Below are 15200 nucleotides of genomic sequence, written 5' to 3' on the forward strand. Positions count from 1 at the left end.
ATGGGGGGCTTTGAGGAAGAATTAGACAATTTTTCTTCATACCCCAGCCCAGCAAGCAAATCTGAGGAAGCAGCCAAAGCAGCTGCTACAGAGAGGAATGATTATGGTGCCTCAGAGAACAGTAAAACCTGCAGCGACTCAGTGGTATCCAGACTGAGATCACACTTGAGGACCAATACAAAATCCGATACAAATTCTACCCAAGCAAAGGAGATCAGTGAATGCCAGGCAGTTAAAGACAATGTCAGTGAACATCAGCAGACAGCCCAGAGTGACATGAAGCAAAAAGAGGGACGTGTGCTTACCAGTCAGGTCTGGATGCCAACAGATTCACTTAGTGCCTCACCTCAGGCTTTCTCCACTGGATCTCCTGAAGATGTAGCACGGAAAAAGAACCAGTGCAGTAAGTGTGGCAGAGTCCTTAGCAATGCCTCTGCTTTGGAGAACCACTGGAGACTCCACACCGGTGAGAGACCATACGTGTGCAACCAGTGTGGGAAGGCTTTTCCCAGTGTCCGAGGTCTTAACCGGCATGTGAAAGTCCATGCGGAGGAGAAAAGGTACCAGTGTGAGGAGTGTGGGAAAAGCTTTGTCTACCACTTCACTCTGACTAAACACCAACTCATCCATTCTGGAGAGAAGCCATTCGCTTGTAAGGTCTGCGGTAAGAGGTTTCTGGCCAAGGCAGATCGGACAACCCACATGCGCATGCATACCGGGGAGAAGCCATTCAGCTGCAGTCAGTGTGGAAAGAGTTTCAAACACAGAGTTGCACTGAACATGCACATGCAAGGCCACAGAGGGGAGAAAAGATACAATTGCCCGCATTGTGGTAAGGGTTTCGTGGACGTAGGCAACTTCAAAAGACACAAACGCATCCACACTGGAGAGAAACCATACGAGTGCAAGGAGTGTGGTAAACGATTCACCCAGTCTGCTCACCTCAAGAAACATGTAAAAACACAACACATCTAGTGAGACTGTTAAATAAGAACATCTCAGCTGAGAGGGAAAAAAAAAATGTGAAAATGTTGCATTTTTATCTGTTATCTGGGAATACGTATTTTTTTAAAATAAGCAATGCATTATTAACTTAATGTAAATTATTTTTTTTTTGAAAAGTGTTACAAAAGAAACACATTTACAAATCCAGTAAACGCCATTCTGGAACCCACTTGCTACCGTGCTAATATGTGGTCAATTCAGAAAGGTTTTGAAGTACGTGAATTTTACTTTTTGCAGTAACAAAAGCTGAGATTTCATTGATAAATCAAGTATGAATATTTCATGTGCTGATAAAGATCTGATTACAGTTAAATAACCGATCTAGTAGTTATCACTTAACCTAAAGTGCTCTTTTAGATTTGTTTACGTGATTTGGTCGTGCACCCAGTATTTCAACAGCTGTGTGAGTTTGCTGCTTTTTGTATTTCTCTGTAAAATTTTCCAATAAATGGAAACTTTGTGATGCCACTGTTTCATATATATATATACATGCTCATGATTATCATCAGCATACAAAAGCATGCACGACATTAAGGTCAGGTGCATAAAGGTTTTGTAAAATTCTATATTTTAATCACAGTTTCCAATCACACTGCTCATTTAAAAATAAGATCCGATAGATGTGTCACGAGAAAGACCTGCGTTTATGTTCATTGTGGTTGTGAAGGAGCACTTTGCGACTGAATTCAGTTTTTCAGGATTTCAAACTAAAACCAGTATGATCTTGAATTCGAGTAATGAAGAAAATCCTCTTTTTTGTTTGTTTAGAATTAATAAATTTACATTTTATATATAAACAATTAATACCATGAAACATAGGACCACACATGAAAATAACATACTTTTTATTGCATTATGCAGTTTAAACCAACAGTTTCAAAATCATACTGGCTTGGATACTTAAAGAAACACACACACACACACACACACACACATTGCTTGAAGATACTAGACTGCAACTACATTTCCAGAATCCAAAAACATTATTTATCCTTTGGATAATAAAAATGAAAGATAAGGTGGTGATGTCACACTCGAGTCTTAAGTTCTATATCCTACAATTGGAATTTTAATATGTGAACCAACACAACATTCAGGCTCAGGCACAGTACTTATTTTATTAAGAGTTCTGTGAGGCTCTCTCTTTGAATGGTTATCCAACAAACTCTATCAGAGAGACAATGAAAGAATGTCCCTTGCTGTCGTCAGCATGGAGACAAGCAGGCAGATCCACAGGGTGACGGACAGGCTGAGTGAGGGCGGGCCTGCGCTGGGCGTGGTAACTAGTGTTGCGGTGGTGGTAGTGGTAGGCGGCCTGATGGAATAAAAGCATTTGCCAACATTCCCAGCCTTGTCAACAGCAGCGATTGTAACATCCGGTGAACAGCAGGAGGCAGTATAGGCACCCTGTATCACTGTGACATCTCCTTCCTCCGTCGTGTTCATGGTGAAGTTTCCTCCTCCTTGCTGTACAGATACGTCCTGAATGCCTGTGCCGTTCCCGTCTGTAATATTGACAGACAAGTCCCACGTCGTCAGGGTGCAGTCGGCAGAGCAGTTAGCCTTTACGCTAACTATCTCACACACCGGAGGGGTGAAATCGGTGACCTTCACGGGACGGGAGGATATAAGAAAAAAAAAAGAAAAAAGCGAAACAAAGGTTAATGGGGAGAAAAGGTCAAATGAAACGGGCTGTATGAGAGAGGCAGATTTAGACGGTCAGTGCCCTGATTATCAGAGGGCAAAACGCTGGTTACCTTGGCGACCACCAAGAGCCGCAACACAACGTAGTTGGAGTCAGCACTCCCAGGTCCCTCGGCCTCAACGGTCAGTGTGACGTCGGTGCCAGAGAGAGTGTTTGAAGGAGGGGTGAGGGTTATTGTTCCATTGGCACTTCCCCCACTTCCCAGAGAAAGACTGCGAAATTCAGGAAACTCATGCATAAGCCCACACAATCAAGAGAACACGTTTTCGGGGAAAACTATTCTTCTGTATTTGACAGTGGTTAAAGCAACTGTGTGGAACATTGCCATTTACTTACAATAAGAAATCTCACACAGACATTTACTGTGTGCAGACTTTTATTTGCACTCTATAAAAGAAATGTCGGACCTTCCGTGGCCCCATATCACATATCACTTTAGGAATCACTTTATCAATGTAGCTACACTCTCCAGGTTTCATGAGATCTTCACCTTTTTGGGAAGTCCATAGGGATGCTCCTGTCATTCCTGGCACGGATTACGTAGTTTCCGCCTGTCCCGTTGGTAGTCACGGTGAAGGGTAGTTTGTATTGTTGTCCTGGCAACATGGTGCCATCAACAACAGCCTATGGACATGGAAGCAGGGATTCTGAATTATGATGCAGGTTAGATGCACACAGATGACTCCGAGACATTTACGTACTGTATCAAACTAAACTGAAATTAGATATCATTTTGAATGGAGAATCTCTGTCCATAATTCACTTGAGTCTTAATCCTAGTCTGAGAAGCTAAAGTGATGACATCAGTCTGAAGGCTAATAACTCTCTAAACTCCATTTGACCTGCCTTCCTTCTGACCTGCCTTCCATCTGATCATGCTTAATTTCAGCCGATGCCAATGAGGGGAAACAAAAAAATACAGAGCAGGAGGCTACATCAAAAAAAAAAAAAAAAAAGCAGGTGAATTTCACCTTAACTGTGACTTTGGAGCGAGATATCTGGGTGGTGGATTGTCTCTGAAACAAAGTGGAGGAGGTCGTGTCTTCTCCCTGCAGCAGGACCACAAACTCGCCTCCTGGTACCTCAGTCACAGTCACCAGGAGGTCCCCACCACCTACTTCCTTTATGGTACCCTTGGACACGTGGGCTCCCGACACCTCTACCAGATGAACTTCCTGTACCTTAAGAGACTCTGGGCCCTTCTGCCCCGTAACTGTTAGCAACAGAGTGGCAGGTAAGCCTGAGATAAAATGAAAGTGTGAACAAACCAAGGGAGGGAAAAAGGTAGAGAGAAAGAGAGAGAGAAAGAGAGAGAGAGAGAGTCAAGGCTACCATCCACAGCATTGCTCGTGCTCTTCATTTTTACACAAATTTGAATGAATATTTCACCAAAAACTGTTAAAAGGTTTTAATGTTTTAGATATAACTGTGTTACTGTTTTTTTGTTGTTATATACACACTTTGCAAATATACTGTATACACTCTGTGACTGAGTGTGTGTGTGTGTGTGTGTGTGTGTGTGTGTGTGTGTGTGTGTGAGTGTGTGTGAGTGTGTGCACCCTGTTTTACAATGTTACTGCTAAGTATAGAATATATACAATATACAATAGTTATAAGTATAATTTAGACTGGTAATTAGTCATTTAGTAATTTCTGATTAATGTAATAACTACATATCCATACCGGCCTGGGGTTGTCCACTGAGGCTGGCGTATCCTGGATGAGGCCCTTTGAATTCCTCCACAAAATCATAAACGAAAGTGATTGCACTCTGGCCTGGAAAAACACACACACACACACACACACACACACACACACACACACACACACGCACACGCACACGTACATGTGTGTCAAGTTGGCTGCTCTTTGCCTTCTTGTCTTCCCTTTCCCTCCTTTCTAAGTGATCGAAAACAGTCCAGACTGGGTGAACTGCTTTCCCAGAATGGCCCACTGTTCCCACTTTGACTTATATGCAGTCCTTCCCAGATCATTTCTTTAGCTTAGAGTATGAAGTCTGTTGAGAACTGCTCACCTGTCACTTTGATGGTATAAGCCTGAGTGGTCTCCATACTAATCTGCCACATTCCCGTCTGGTTGGAAGAGTTGAGTCGGATCCTCCACAGGTTCCCTACCACCTGTATGCTTCCCAGAGGCCCTTGCAGTACCGTGCCAGACTGGGTTACGCCTGAGAGGGGAATCAGATGTGTTCAGATCATAAGGACCACCACTGAGTCACCTCAGATGGCACGGATGCCTTTCACGCTGCCACTCAATTCCACTTTTTTAGTGTCACTGTCGCTGCGGACTTCATCAGGGACTCATACGCACTATCGAGTTTCATCGTTGGCAGAAACCTTTGCCAAGATGGGTAAAGTTGGCACACGATCCTCCCCCTATATAAATATGAAGCCTGCCACTTAATCTTATCACGTTATAAACCACTTAGGATCATTGTGCATTCCGAGAACAATACCCACTGTCAGTTGGATCACTCTGGAGTCCAGTTAGGTCTCTTGATCTTACGTGTTATGCGGAACATAACAAAAATATGAATTCGAATCTTGGCATCAGATTCAATAAGATCATTGTGAATGAGTGACACAGAGGTAAACCCAGCATAGATGTATAGAAACAGATGCAGTTGTAGTTTGTCAAAGAGGTATCTGCTCACCTGAAGGGTTAATTAGTGTGAATTTGAGATTGTTGCCAGTGATGTAAATTGTTACGTTGGAAACAGAGCTGTCCAAGAAAAAGGGGAAACTCTCCGTTTGTCCTGGGTTCCTAGCTCGCTGAAGAATAGTCACCTGGAGCAAGGAGAGTGATGGAGTGGAGATTAAGTACACAAATCAATTTATATTCTTTTAGAAATCTGTCCTGTTCCGTCTCTGCATCCCCCCCCCCTCTCTGTTTCCCATGCAGTAAGTTTTTCCACTGAGTACACAATGTTCCTTGGTATTCAAGGTTAAAAGCATCTGTTCTGATAGGGAAGAATTAAGACACAGTGCAGTCCAACTCTACTATCGGTATGAGTCTCCGTTTCCGTAAGGAGAGTCTGTTTGTGCTAATATTTTTTTGTGTGTGTGTCAGGTCATGTCAGTGCATTATCCTATTGGACAAGGCCTTGCCTCTTGTTTCCTAAATGATCAGATAAATAACCGTCCCACTGTTCTTGTGGACCTACCAGTGCAGAGGTGGAGGTGTCCACGATGATGTCAGTTGCCTGGGGGAGGCTTGACTTGGTGACCTCTATGACCTGGCCGCCAGAGGCCAGTGCAGCATCGTAGTATACACGGAAAGCTGACCTTGGGATGACCTCAAGTGCCCTTCGTCGCCTTCCTCTGGATGTTAATAAAAACGACACCTGGAGAGAAATGAAATTTGTGATGAAATTTGTGTGTGTGTTAGAGAGCTGGGGGGTGGGGGGGGTGGGGGGGGCAAGTGAGAGAGAGAGCAAGACAGAGACAACAATGACACACAAGCACAAGCGAATGCAAGAACAAGGCGAGAAATGATGCAACAGTCCGAATGCTTACTTGTTAAAAGGCAAATAAATGAGGTTGATCTTGCAAAACAGGCTCAAATTTCACTAATCAAATTCCGTCATCCAAATTCCATTCTAAAACCTGCATGAAGTAGTGACTCACGGTTGACTTGGTGCTGCGGATGAGAGCGATGATCGTCCTCTCCAGGTCTATGTCTTTGGCTGGGGCGTCAGTGAAAACATAGATGTGAGAGGTAGGAGGTGCCCCGGTAAGAGCCAGCTACAGGGATACAGAAAAGAGATGGAGGCAGGCACAGAGAACACATTGGCTTGTGAGCTGTCACTCATAGTCTATGTGATCAGCTCAGAGAGAAAGAGACATACTACCTGTAGTCCTGACAGGCACATTTCTGGGGTGTCACCTCCACCTTTTGCTCCAAGCTTTGATATCTCTGACTTCATAACCTCTGGGTCTGTGGTTCTGATGAGTGGACCAAATGCTAAACATATACGAAGAGATAGAGTGAGAGTGAGTGAAAGAGAGAGAGAGAGAGAGAGAGAGAGAGAGAGAGAGAGAGAACATATGAATTTGGTCATTAATACTCATCACAAAAATGAAGAATGGCTTTTTGGTCAATATTGTCTGCAATATTATTTTCAGCACCTTTATTTTGCTCTGTAATGTTCTCATATAAATGAATGCACATAAGAAAGATTGACCATGGCAGAGACCATTGGTAAACAAACAAACAAAAAAACAAAAAAAAAAACCAGACAAATGTGTAAATAATCTCTGATGACTCATAATTAATAAACCACAGCAGTAGAGGGGAAAAAAAAATTCCCCATAGGAGGAAACGGATCCTTACAGGGGTCGTTAAACGGGACCAGGATGTATTCCGACGGCTCGTCCTGCGTTCCTTTCTTACTGTCGATGATGTTGTAGGCGACTCTTTTCGCCTCGGCGATGTCGTCAGCCATGCTCCCCGTAGTGTCAATCACAAAACAGAGAACAGCAGAACGGGCTATGCCCATCAGCCTGTGACAGTGAAAGAAAGACAGAGAAAGAAAAAAACAGAAGGGTTTCAGTTTCGAGTTTTATTGTCATTTACGAGATAACAATGTGGACATCATTATCAAGAATGAAATTCTTGGGCTCGGGGCCAGCTCAACTTGCGCAATGTAGTAAGTAGATAATAATAAAAACAATAAAAGGTAAATATAAAGGTAATATAAAGAGATATATGAAAAAGGAAATATATACATGTGCAATAAATAGATAGAGGAAAGAAATGCAGAAATATAAAAATATAAGAGTATAAGAATATAAGAATGTGCAGTGGATGTACAGTCCCTGAGTGAAACAATTTTAAAATGTGCAACAGCATAGACAGTTGTGGTGTACACAGTAGCGAACTGAGTACATGAACAGTACAATATTGAGTGATGAAGGGGGGTAGTAACATGACATACATCTCAGTAAAATTTGAATAACATTTTGATATAATTAAGAGTGCAATTTACTTGGTTAGTTACTTAATTACTCTGAAAGCAGAACAAATTGTCATCTACTCATTCGCTTTACGATGAAACAGGTGTTTTGTCAGTGACAAAAATACACAGTATGATTATAACTCTGTTTCTTAGTATTAACTAGTTTGCAAAGTGCATCTCCGCAGAATTAACGAATGGTACTATAATGTTAGAATACAGCCCTTCCCACCAGAGGGCAACACAGCATGTCTCTTGCTGTGGTTCTGTCACTCACTCTCACTATCTAACCCTAATGGTTTACAAAGCGCATCTGGTCGCCCGGCCGGGAATCAAGCCGCGACCTTCTTGGTGTGAGGCAGAAGCATTACCCACTGCGCCACTATGTGCTCCAACATTACCTTATGATTTTAAATGTATTTTAGGAAAAGAAAAAAAAAAGTCCACTGGAGAACCTGCATTTTTTTTTTGGCTTTGATCTTAGGACACACTAAATAATTTAATAACTTTACTGGCAAATTGTTTTCATTCCCCGTTCTTCGTTCAGTTTAAATCAATACATTCTACAACAGACACTGATACTTTTTAAAATAGGTACTGTCAGAGAGCAACTTCACCGGATGCTCGCACTGATAAAGGCCAGGCAATGGCAAAAAAACTCCTTCGGGCCAAGACAGGAGTAAAAAACTCCTAGCCAAGATAGGAGTAAACTTTTATAAGAAACAGTGCTCTAAAGGGAGAGCGCAATCTCCTCTACTTAGCGTCGGTTTGTCTGATTATAGGTTAGTGCAGTTAATTTATTATTAAGGAAGTAGGAGAACATTCGTATGTGTAAATGACAGGGCAACGAGGGTTAAGAATTTACTGGGGTTATTAATTTTAACTGCCGTCCATTCCACGATCCTTCCAAAGAAGATATCAGCTAAAACACAGGGAAGGCTGATTTTAGAATCACGAATTCGTACCGCAAAAAGTCATAGTTTCCCGCAGCACCGCGGATATCCTCCAGGAGCTCCAAGGTGGCCTCGGTCGCCAGGCTAACTGCAGCATTGTGAAAGGCTGCGTTGTCAGTACGACGTTCATCTTTGCTGATTCCGCCGCGTGGATGCTGGGAGCTGCTAAGGTCGGACGGCCCGCCATGACTGCACTTACCTGGACACAGTAAAAATTACAAATCAATCAGTCATTATGTTTAGCGCATCTAAAGGCTGTGCTAAATTGAGATGAACAATAACTAACGTTGCATTTATGTGTGTAATCAGTCCACTGTGCGTTAGTGGAGATAAGCACCGAACACCCTTTAACCTAAACGGAGGGCGCCGTATTTACTATTACAAACACTGGCGTGAGGACGTGTGTGCGTATACCTGCAGGTTTGGAGGAAGAGGTGATGCCCACGTAGCCTGAGGTGAGTTTTTTCTCAGCGATGATGGACGGTAGCAGAGGGTTAGGACAAGAACCGCTGGCACAATCACTGCATGTGGGAGTGTTGATATCTGCAATAACAAAAACATATAGACGTAAACATATAGCCTACATATGTTTCGTGCTTAAGGTGTCCCACGGTCTGAAACTCTCTGTATGTCTATGTCTTTGTGCTTAAGGTGTCCCACGGTCTGCGTCACTCTGTATGTCTATGTTTGTGAATATTGGCCTTTTTCTCCTCATTTCTTGTTCCTTCTTAAATTAATTGTCCTGTAACATTTGCTAGTTTTCATCATACAACACGTGAGCAATTTCAGTCTTACAGGACGATGGCTAACTCGTACTGAATTTGATGTGGTTCTTGTAAGCGACAGCCTTTCAGTATTTCACACTAACAGTTACGTGCATTTCTATGCATCATAACACGCATGAGGGAGTCCAGCGTTTGCACAGAGAACAGCTTTAGCAAAGGAACTCATGTTATCATCCGCCAAGCATTTGTAGTCTCTTGTAAATAGCAGATCTGTTTAACAGAAAAAAAATTCAAACCAGAAATGTACAGTGCATTTATTCCTTTTGCATGTCTTAAACACATCTGTACACACATTGTTTTTCTCCCTCAGCATCTCGCAAATGGTCATTGTGGTGCTTCTGTTTTGAGTCGAGTCCAAAGAGTAACACCTCTCAGTGTTCATTCTAATCTATATTGGCTCCGTATTCATCTGTTGACAAAACTTTTCATTTGTCTGCAGTTATCTCCACAGATAGAGAGAGAGAATACTTCATGTCCATTTCACATAGACACCGGATGGGCTTTTACATGATAAAGGTGTGTAGTTGATGGCAACCCACAGGTTATCACAGGTTTTAGTCATATATACACTGATATCTCTCTCTCCCACCTGACTCACACACGCACCTGCTCACCGCACCCTCACTGTACCTGCAATATTGCCGACGGGGAGGTCTGGTCTGATGAGGTTGACATAGGGAGCAGTGTTGCCCAATTCAACCCAGTTACTGTGACTGTAAAAATCCTGAAACATTAAAATGTGCACATTTGCACACTGAACTTCTTTAACAGGAATTTTTTAGTCTCAATAAAATGCTCTCTCTCTCTCTCTCTCTGGTACACTTATAAACTGATAAAGAAAATTTGAATTTAAATGCATGAATGAATGATGAAATATTTAATCACACACAGCTTTTGGTAGCAATCTGCAATGGAATCGGGTAAACAAACAAACAAAACAGGACTTTTATAATCCCTGTCTTTATTCTTTGTACTTCAGTGCCAATAGACTTGTCGAGTTCGACGGTACAAAAAAGAATGAAAACTAATTCGATTTTTAACCATTAAACCAAAAGTTTCATTATTCTGCAACATGGTTAGCGTTGTAAAAATGAAATGAAGTCGATATTCTCTCACCTGCAGCGTGTGACACACTCTGCCCAGGGTCTCCCTGGCTGACTGGAAGTTACCCTCCCGGATCCCAGCTTTAATGCTTGCTACTCCTTGGGTGATAAGATTTCGTCCCTCTGCAAAAGCCTCGCTGTTGAAATGATGTGGGTTGCTGGTCATAAAGTCCCGGTCCACCAGGCCGTTCTGCATGTAGATCTCGTTCAGTGCGGCACGGAATTTTCCGGCGGAAACCTCGCCGGTGGCCGTGCCAAGGCAAGCCCGCAAGAGCTCCTCCGCTGAAGAGCCCTGCGAAGAGGAGGACCAGAGGGAGTCACATACCGGCATGAAAGATGACTGTTCATTCATGTGCACACACACACACATTCATGTGCACATTGAACAATTAGCCATGATCATAGTCAGGGTTGTGTGTTTTCCACTGTCTGATATGCGTTGTATTGTTAATCAAGGTTCATGCACGTACACACACACACACACACACACACACACACACACACAGACACATACACACACATTCATGTGCACATTGAACAATTAGCCATGATCATAGTCAGGGTTGTGTGTTTTCCACTGTCTGAAATGCATTGTATTGTTAATCAAGGTTCATGCACGTACACACACACACACGCACACACACACACACACACACACACACACACACACACATACACACACCATGATCAGAGGCTCACCGTGGGGTTAAATTCTCTGCCCTCAGCCTCAGCCACTGCGCGACACACTTCTGTGATCTTCTTCAACGCCGCATTTCCTGTGATGGTAACGTGAGTGGAGCTGCCGCCACCAATGGGCACAAATGCCTGGGCACCAGAAAGCAGCAGTGCCAAGACAATTGTGGCAAACGTAGGTGGCATCGTAACTGAGTGACTGGAGACCAAAAAAAAAAAGAAAGATGCAACTCACAACGCACATATACATGAATAGGGAATTAGAGTATTACATAGACCTTTGTCATGAGTACGTTAGCTGAGTCTATTGGTCTGTTTGTTTTGCTTATTTGTTATTATTATTATTATCATTATTATTATTATTGTTATTATTCATTTTGAGTCTCTTGACTGATGATATTTCATTTGTTCTTTAATGTGTTTGTGTGTGTGGTGTTGTTGTTGTGTCTGCATGCATGTGTGTATGTTTGATATATATATATATATATATATATATATATATATATATATATATATATTTATATACACACACATATATTTATCTATTAGCACATTTTATCACAAATTGTCACTTTTTCTTTATTAATTTTTTTTTTGATTGAGTTTTGCATAAGATTATATGAATCACACAGGTGATTTGAGAAGAACAAACAGAGGTCCTCAAGATAACACAATCAACACAAAATACAAAGCATTGTTTGAATAAAGAGTGACATGACCGATGTCAGGTCATGACATTAGCACACCCTCAGCTGTAGTAAAAATGAAATATTCCACCCTGACATTTCTTCTTCCTCTTCTCAACTTTAGATTTTTTTTTTAATGCATATACTAATCAATCACGGTAAGAGACATTTCATCACAGTGTTAAACAAGCTGCTTATATAACAAATGAAAAAGAAAGACTGATTTAAATATTCCAATATTTAAAAGAAATACTAACAGAAATATTGGGAATTGAATTAGGTTTTTTTTTGTTGGGGGGGGGGGGGGGGGGGGTGGGGGGGGGTGGGGGTAAGAAGTTGTTCTGCTTGAATATGAATATAGCAAATATGTTGAATATAGCAAAGATACATCAGTAAAATATGTGAGAGGGAAGACGGTGACAGATTTTATAACTAAAATTCAAACCATTAAAAAAAAAAATTACGGAGATTAAGTAGTGGATGTAGAAATTGGGCTATGTTATATTCAGGTTTAGAGTTTAGATGGCTCATTTAAAAGGTAAGATAATGCTGAAACATTAAAACTATAACGACATAAAGATAAATGACATAGAAACATCTGAATTATATAAAAATGAAATTGAAAGAGTCCCTGTACCTTCCTGAATGAAAAATCTGTCTCTCCTCCTCAAACACTGCCCTTCCTTTGTAGCCTTTGAGCGCGAATTCGGTGATGCTTGGGTGACTTCATATATAAGCGGTGATTTTTTTTATGGTAACGTGGTGGGCATGCGCTTGAAAATTAATGATAAACTTACAGGGGTACATGAAATCCTATTGTGAATGACATGTGACGTAATTCTGCTAATCAATACTGTCGTAAGTACTAGGAAGACGAGGGAGTGCACCTATATGTCTTGAACAATGATTGCCTAATGCCGGCCTTTGATTTGTAGCAATGTCCAAACGTGTTGAAATAAGTGGAGGTGAAAGGTAGGTCTTTTGTTTCGTCCACAGGAAGTTTACAGGAAAACAGAGAAATAAAGAAATATTGCAGTGGTGGAATCAATACAATTTTACTTTTAGGGGACTCCCACTTGAGCAGAACGCCAACTCAAACAAAATTTGCGTCCTAATGTAAATCTTAAGCTTAATTTACATTATAAACCCACACATAATTCTGTACAAATTTATATTAATGCTTTGATTGACTTAAAATGGAAGACTAAACAGGTAACTCTGCGAATGCACGCACACGTTTATTTAGCTATCGGTTCGTTCATGAAATTTTATTTTATTTCAAACTGTGGTGTCAATATCTCCACTTAGCAGACCGAATGCACATAACTGACACTGAGATATAAAACAGTGCTAAGCCCAGTCTGTGCTGTACTGTGCTGTCAAAAATAAAATCAGCCGAACAGCAATTGTACCGGCTGCAAATGTATCACTTCCACAGGGATGACTGCAAGGTTTTTATGACATTACTTTATCTGCATGCCGTGATTTAATTGCTGTACTTTATCTTTTATAACCACGGTTTACGGGGCAAAGTGAAAAATAATCATCGCCAGGAAGACAAAATGTGACGATATGGTGGCCTCACCCTGTAAAATTCCCAGTTTCCGCCCCCGCGTGTGTAAACATAGTCAGCACTGTTTCCAAAGCCAGGCATGTCAATGATATCAGTCTACGGAGGGTCATGAAACAGTTAAAGACCTTAAATGGTTCGTTGTGGCACCAGTTTGCAGTCATCTGGTTGTTTGACATTTAGTGTATGAATTCGTTTCAGGTTAAAAAAAAAAAAAGGTTGACATATTACATCCAACATTTCAGCTGCTAACTGGTGGTGCCTTTCGTCGTGCGGTATTTAGTGTGAGAGAATCAACTAGGCTATGGCAGTGCCTCGTCTCCTGTAGTTGACTGAACAAACATACAACTTAACTTGCAAAAGGCTGAGAGAATGACATAAAATAAAAAAATATATATTTTTAAATTAACTGAATCATGTCTACCATGAATTTCATAAATATCAACAGACGCTACCGTAAAAGCACTTTCTAATATAGGCTATATTTATATATTTTTTAAGCGTTTGTACCAAAGGTTCAGCGCATTTTCTCATTCAGTGCATGCATGTTTTTTCTGTAGTATTTTTAGTGTTTACTTTTACTCTTTTAATTCAGTTAACGAATTAAATTATTTTGTGAAATGGTGGATGCTATAAGATATTTTTCCTAATTTTTTTAAACATTAGCCTACATCACAACTCTGCGTGAATAATGCACAGTAACTGCTAGCATGTAGCCACGATGTCAGCCGTAACAAAGCCAATAAATCATACAAAATGAAATGCACCGAAACACCGAAATTCATAGAAAACAAACAAAAAAAATGGTATTAATCCAAAATTAGTCAGTAAGGTGCATAATTGGATAGGGTAGATTCCGTAGGGTTTCCGTAGTGTAGTGGTTATCACGTTCGCCTAACACGCGAAAGGTCCCCGGTTCGAAACCGGGCGGAAACATAAATGCTTTTGGGGCAGCCGTGGCCTAATGTCTAGAGGAGTGGCTATGCGACAATCCCCGAAACCACCAAGGACTATGTAGGCAGGGGGAGTGGGTGAATAGCGTTTTCCTCTCCCACAATGTCCACGGCTAAAGTACCCTTGGGCAAGACACTTAACCCCCAACTGCCTTTACAGTATGATCCTCAGAGATCTTCCATATGTCAGACTGAATAACATATCAATTTTCTTTTTCTGCATCTTTTAAATTAGGTTCAACGTGGAGCGAAAAATAAGTGTAAGGAGCATTGAGTAATGAGTGGAGTCAGTATTTTGATGAGTCATTACTTGTTGATGGTGTTAATCGAGCCAGTCCTTAATGACAAAGGGCCAAATGTACATGAGTTTTGGTCGAATTAAGTCATTTTGCGCCAAATGTTTTGAAATCAATATTGTTTTAGTTTCCAAACGTTTTTCAGAATGTTTTTATTTCGCTAAAGTCTTCAGACTTTTCCACGATTTTTGTGACGTTTCAGTCTATATTTAATTTCTTTGTTATTTCCATTCCTACTTTTTTTTCCACACAGCACTTGCATGTGTGGAAGGAATGCGCTACGAGTCCACCGCGCGAGTGCGCAAGTTATGAGTTTTCTGTGCTAAGTAATACTCACCGTATGCAAATCCTCTACATGTTAAACCATATTAAACATCCAGTCAAATTTTCATCAGTTGTCTGTTCAGACCTGCCATGAAAACGTGTGCGACGATTTAAAAAAAAAAGAAAGAAAAGAAAGGAAAATCTGTGTGCAC

The 15200-nt window shown here is 41.2% G+C and overlaps 2 protein-coding genes and 1 non-coding gene across 3 annotated transcripts; 2 read left to right on the top strand and 1 right to left on the bottom strand.

The window, feature by feature from the left end:
• Nucleotides 1-975, top strand: LOC115823775 (gastrula zinc finger protein XlCGF8.2DB). Its single transcript, XM_030787802.1, has one exon. The coding sequence runs from the start codon at nt 1-3 to the stop codon at nt 973-975; it is 975 nt and encodes a 324-aa protein (XP_030643662.1).
• Nucleotides 976-2175: 1200 nt separating this feature from the next.
• vwa11 (von Willebrand factor A domain containing 11) lies at nt 2176-11405 on the bottom strand. Its single transcript, XM_030787804.1, has 16 exons — nt 11226-11405; nt 10540-10818; nt 10054-10147; nt 9053-9181; nt 8651-8837; nt 7064-7233; nt 6582-6694; nt 6358-6474; nt 5895-6074; nt 5385-5517; nt 4746-4898; nt 4394-4486; nt 3682-3950; nt 3201-3334; nt 2763-2922; nt 2176-2613 (listed from the first exon to the last, which is right to left on the bottom strand). The coding sequence occupies exons 1-16, from the start codon at nt 11403-11405 to the stop codon at nt 2176-2178; spliced, it is 2829 nt and encodes a 942-aa protein (XP_030643664.1).
• A 2933-nt stretch (nt 11406-14338) lies between these two features.
• On the top strand, nt 14339-14411 carry trnav-aac (transfer RNA valine (anticodon AAC)). Its single transcript has one exon. It is a non-coding gene; the product is annotated as a tRNA-Val (tRNA).
• Nucleotides 14412-15200: the final 789 nt, after the last annotated feature.

Source organism: Chanos chanos, chromosome 11, assembly GCF_902362185.1.
Source record: "Chanos chanos chromosome 11, fChaCha1.1, whole genome shotgun sequence".
Lineage (NCBI taxonomy): Eukaryota > Metazoa > Chordata > Actinopteri > Gonorynchiformes > Chanidae > Chanos > Chanos chanos.

Excerpts from the sequence above, each read along its gene's own strand:
- LOC115823775 (XM_030787802.1), top strand. The coding sequence starts at position 1 with ATGGGGGGCTTTGAGGAAGAATTAGACAATTTTTCTTCATACCCCAGC.
- vwa11 (XM_030787804.1), bottom strand. The coding sequence starts at position 11,405 with ATGCCACCTACGTTTGCCACAATTGTCTTGGCACTGCTGCTTTCTGGT. Across the intron at positions 9,182-10,053 it reads CCCCGTCGGCAATATTGCAG|ATATCAACACTCCCACATGC; the intron begins GTACAGTGAGGG and ends TTGTTATTGCAG. Across the intron at positions 3,951-4,393 it reads CAGTGGACAACCCCAGGCCG|GCTTACCTGCCACTCTGTTG; the intron begins GTATGGATATGT and ends ATTTTATCTCAG.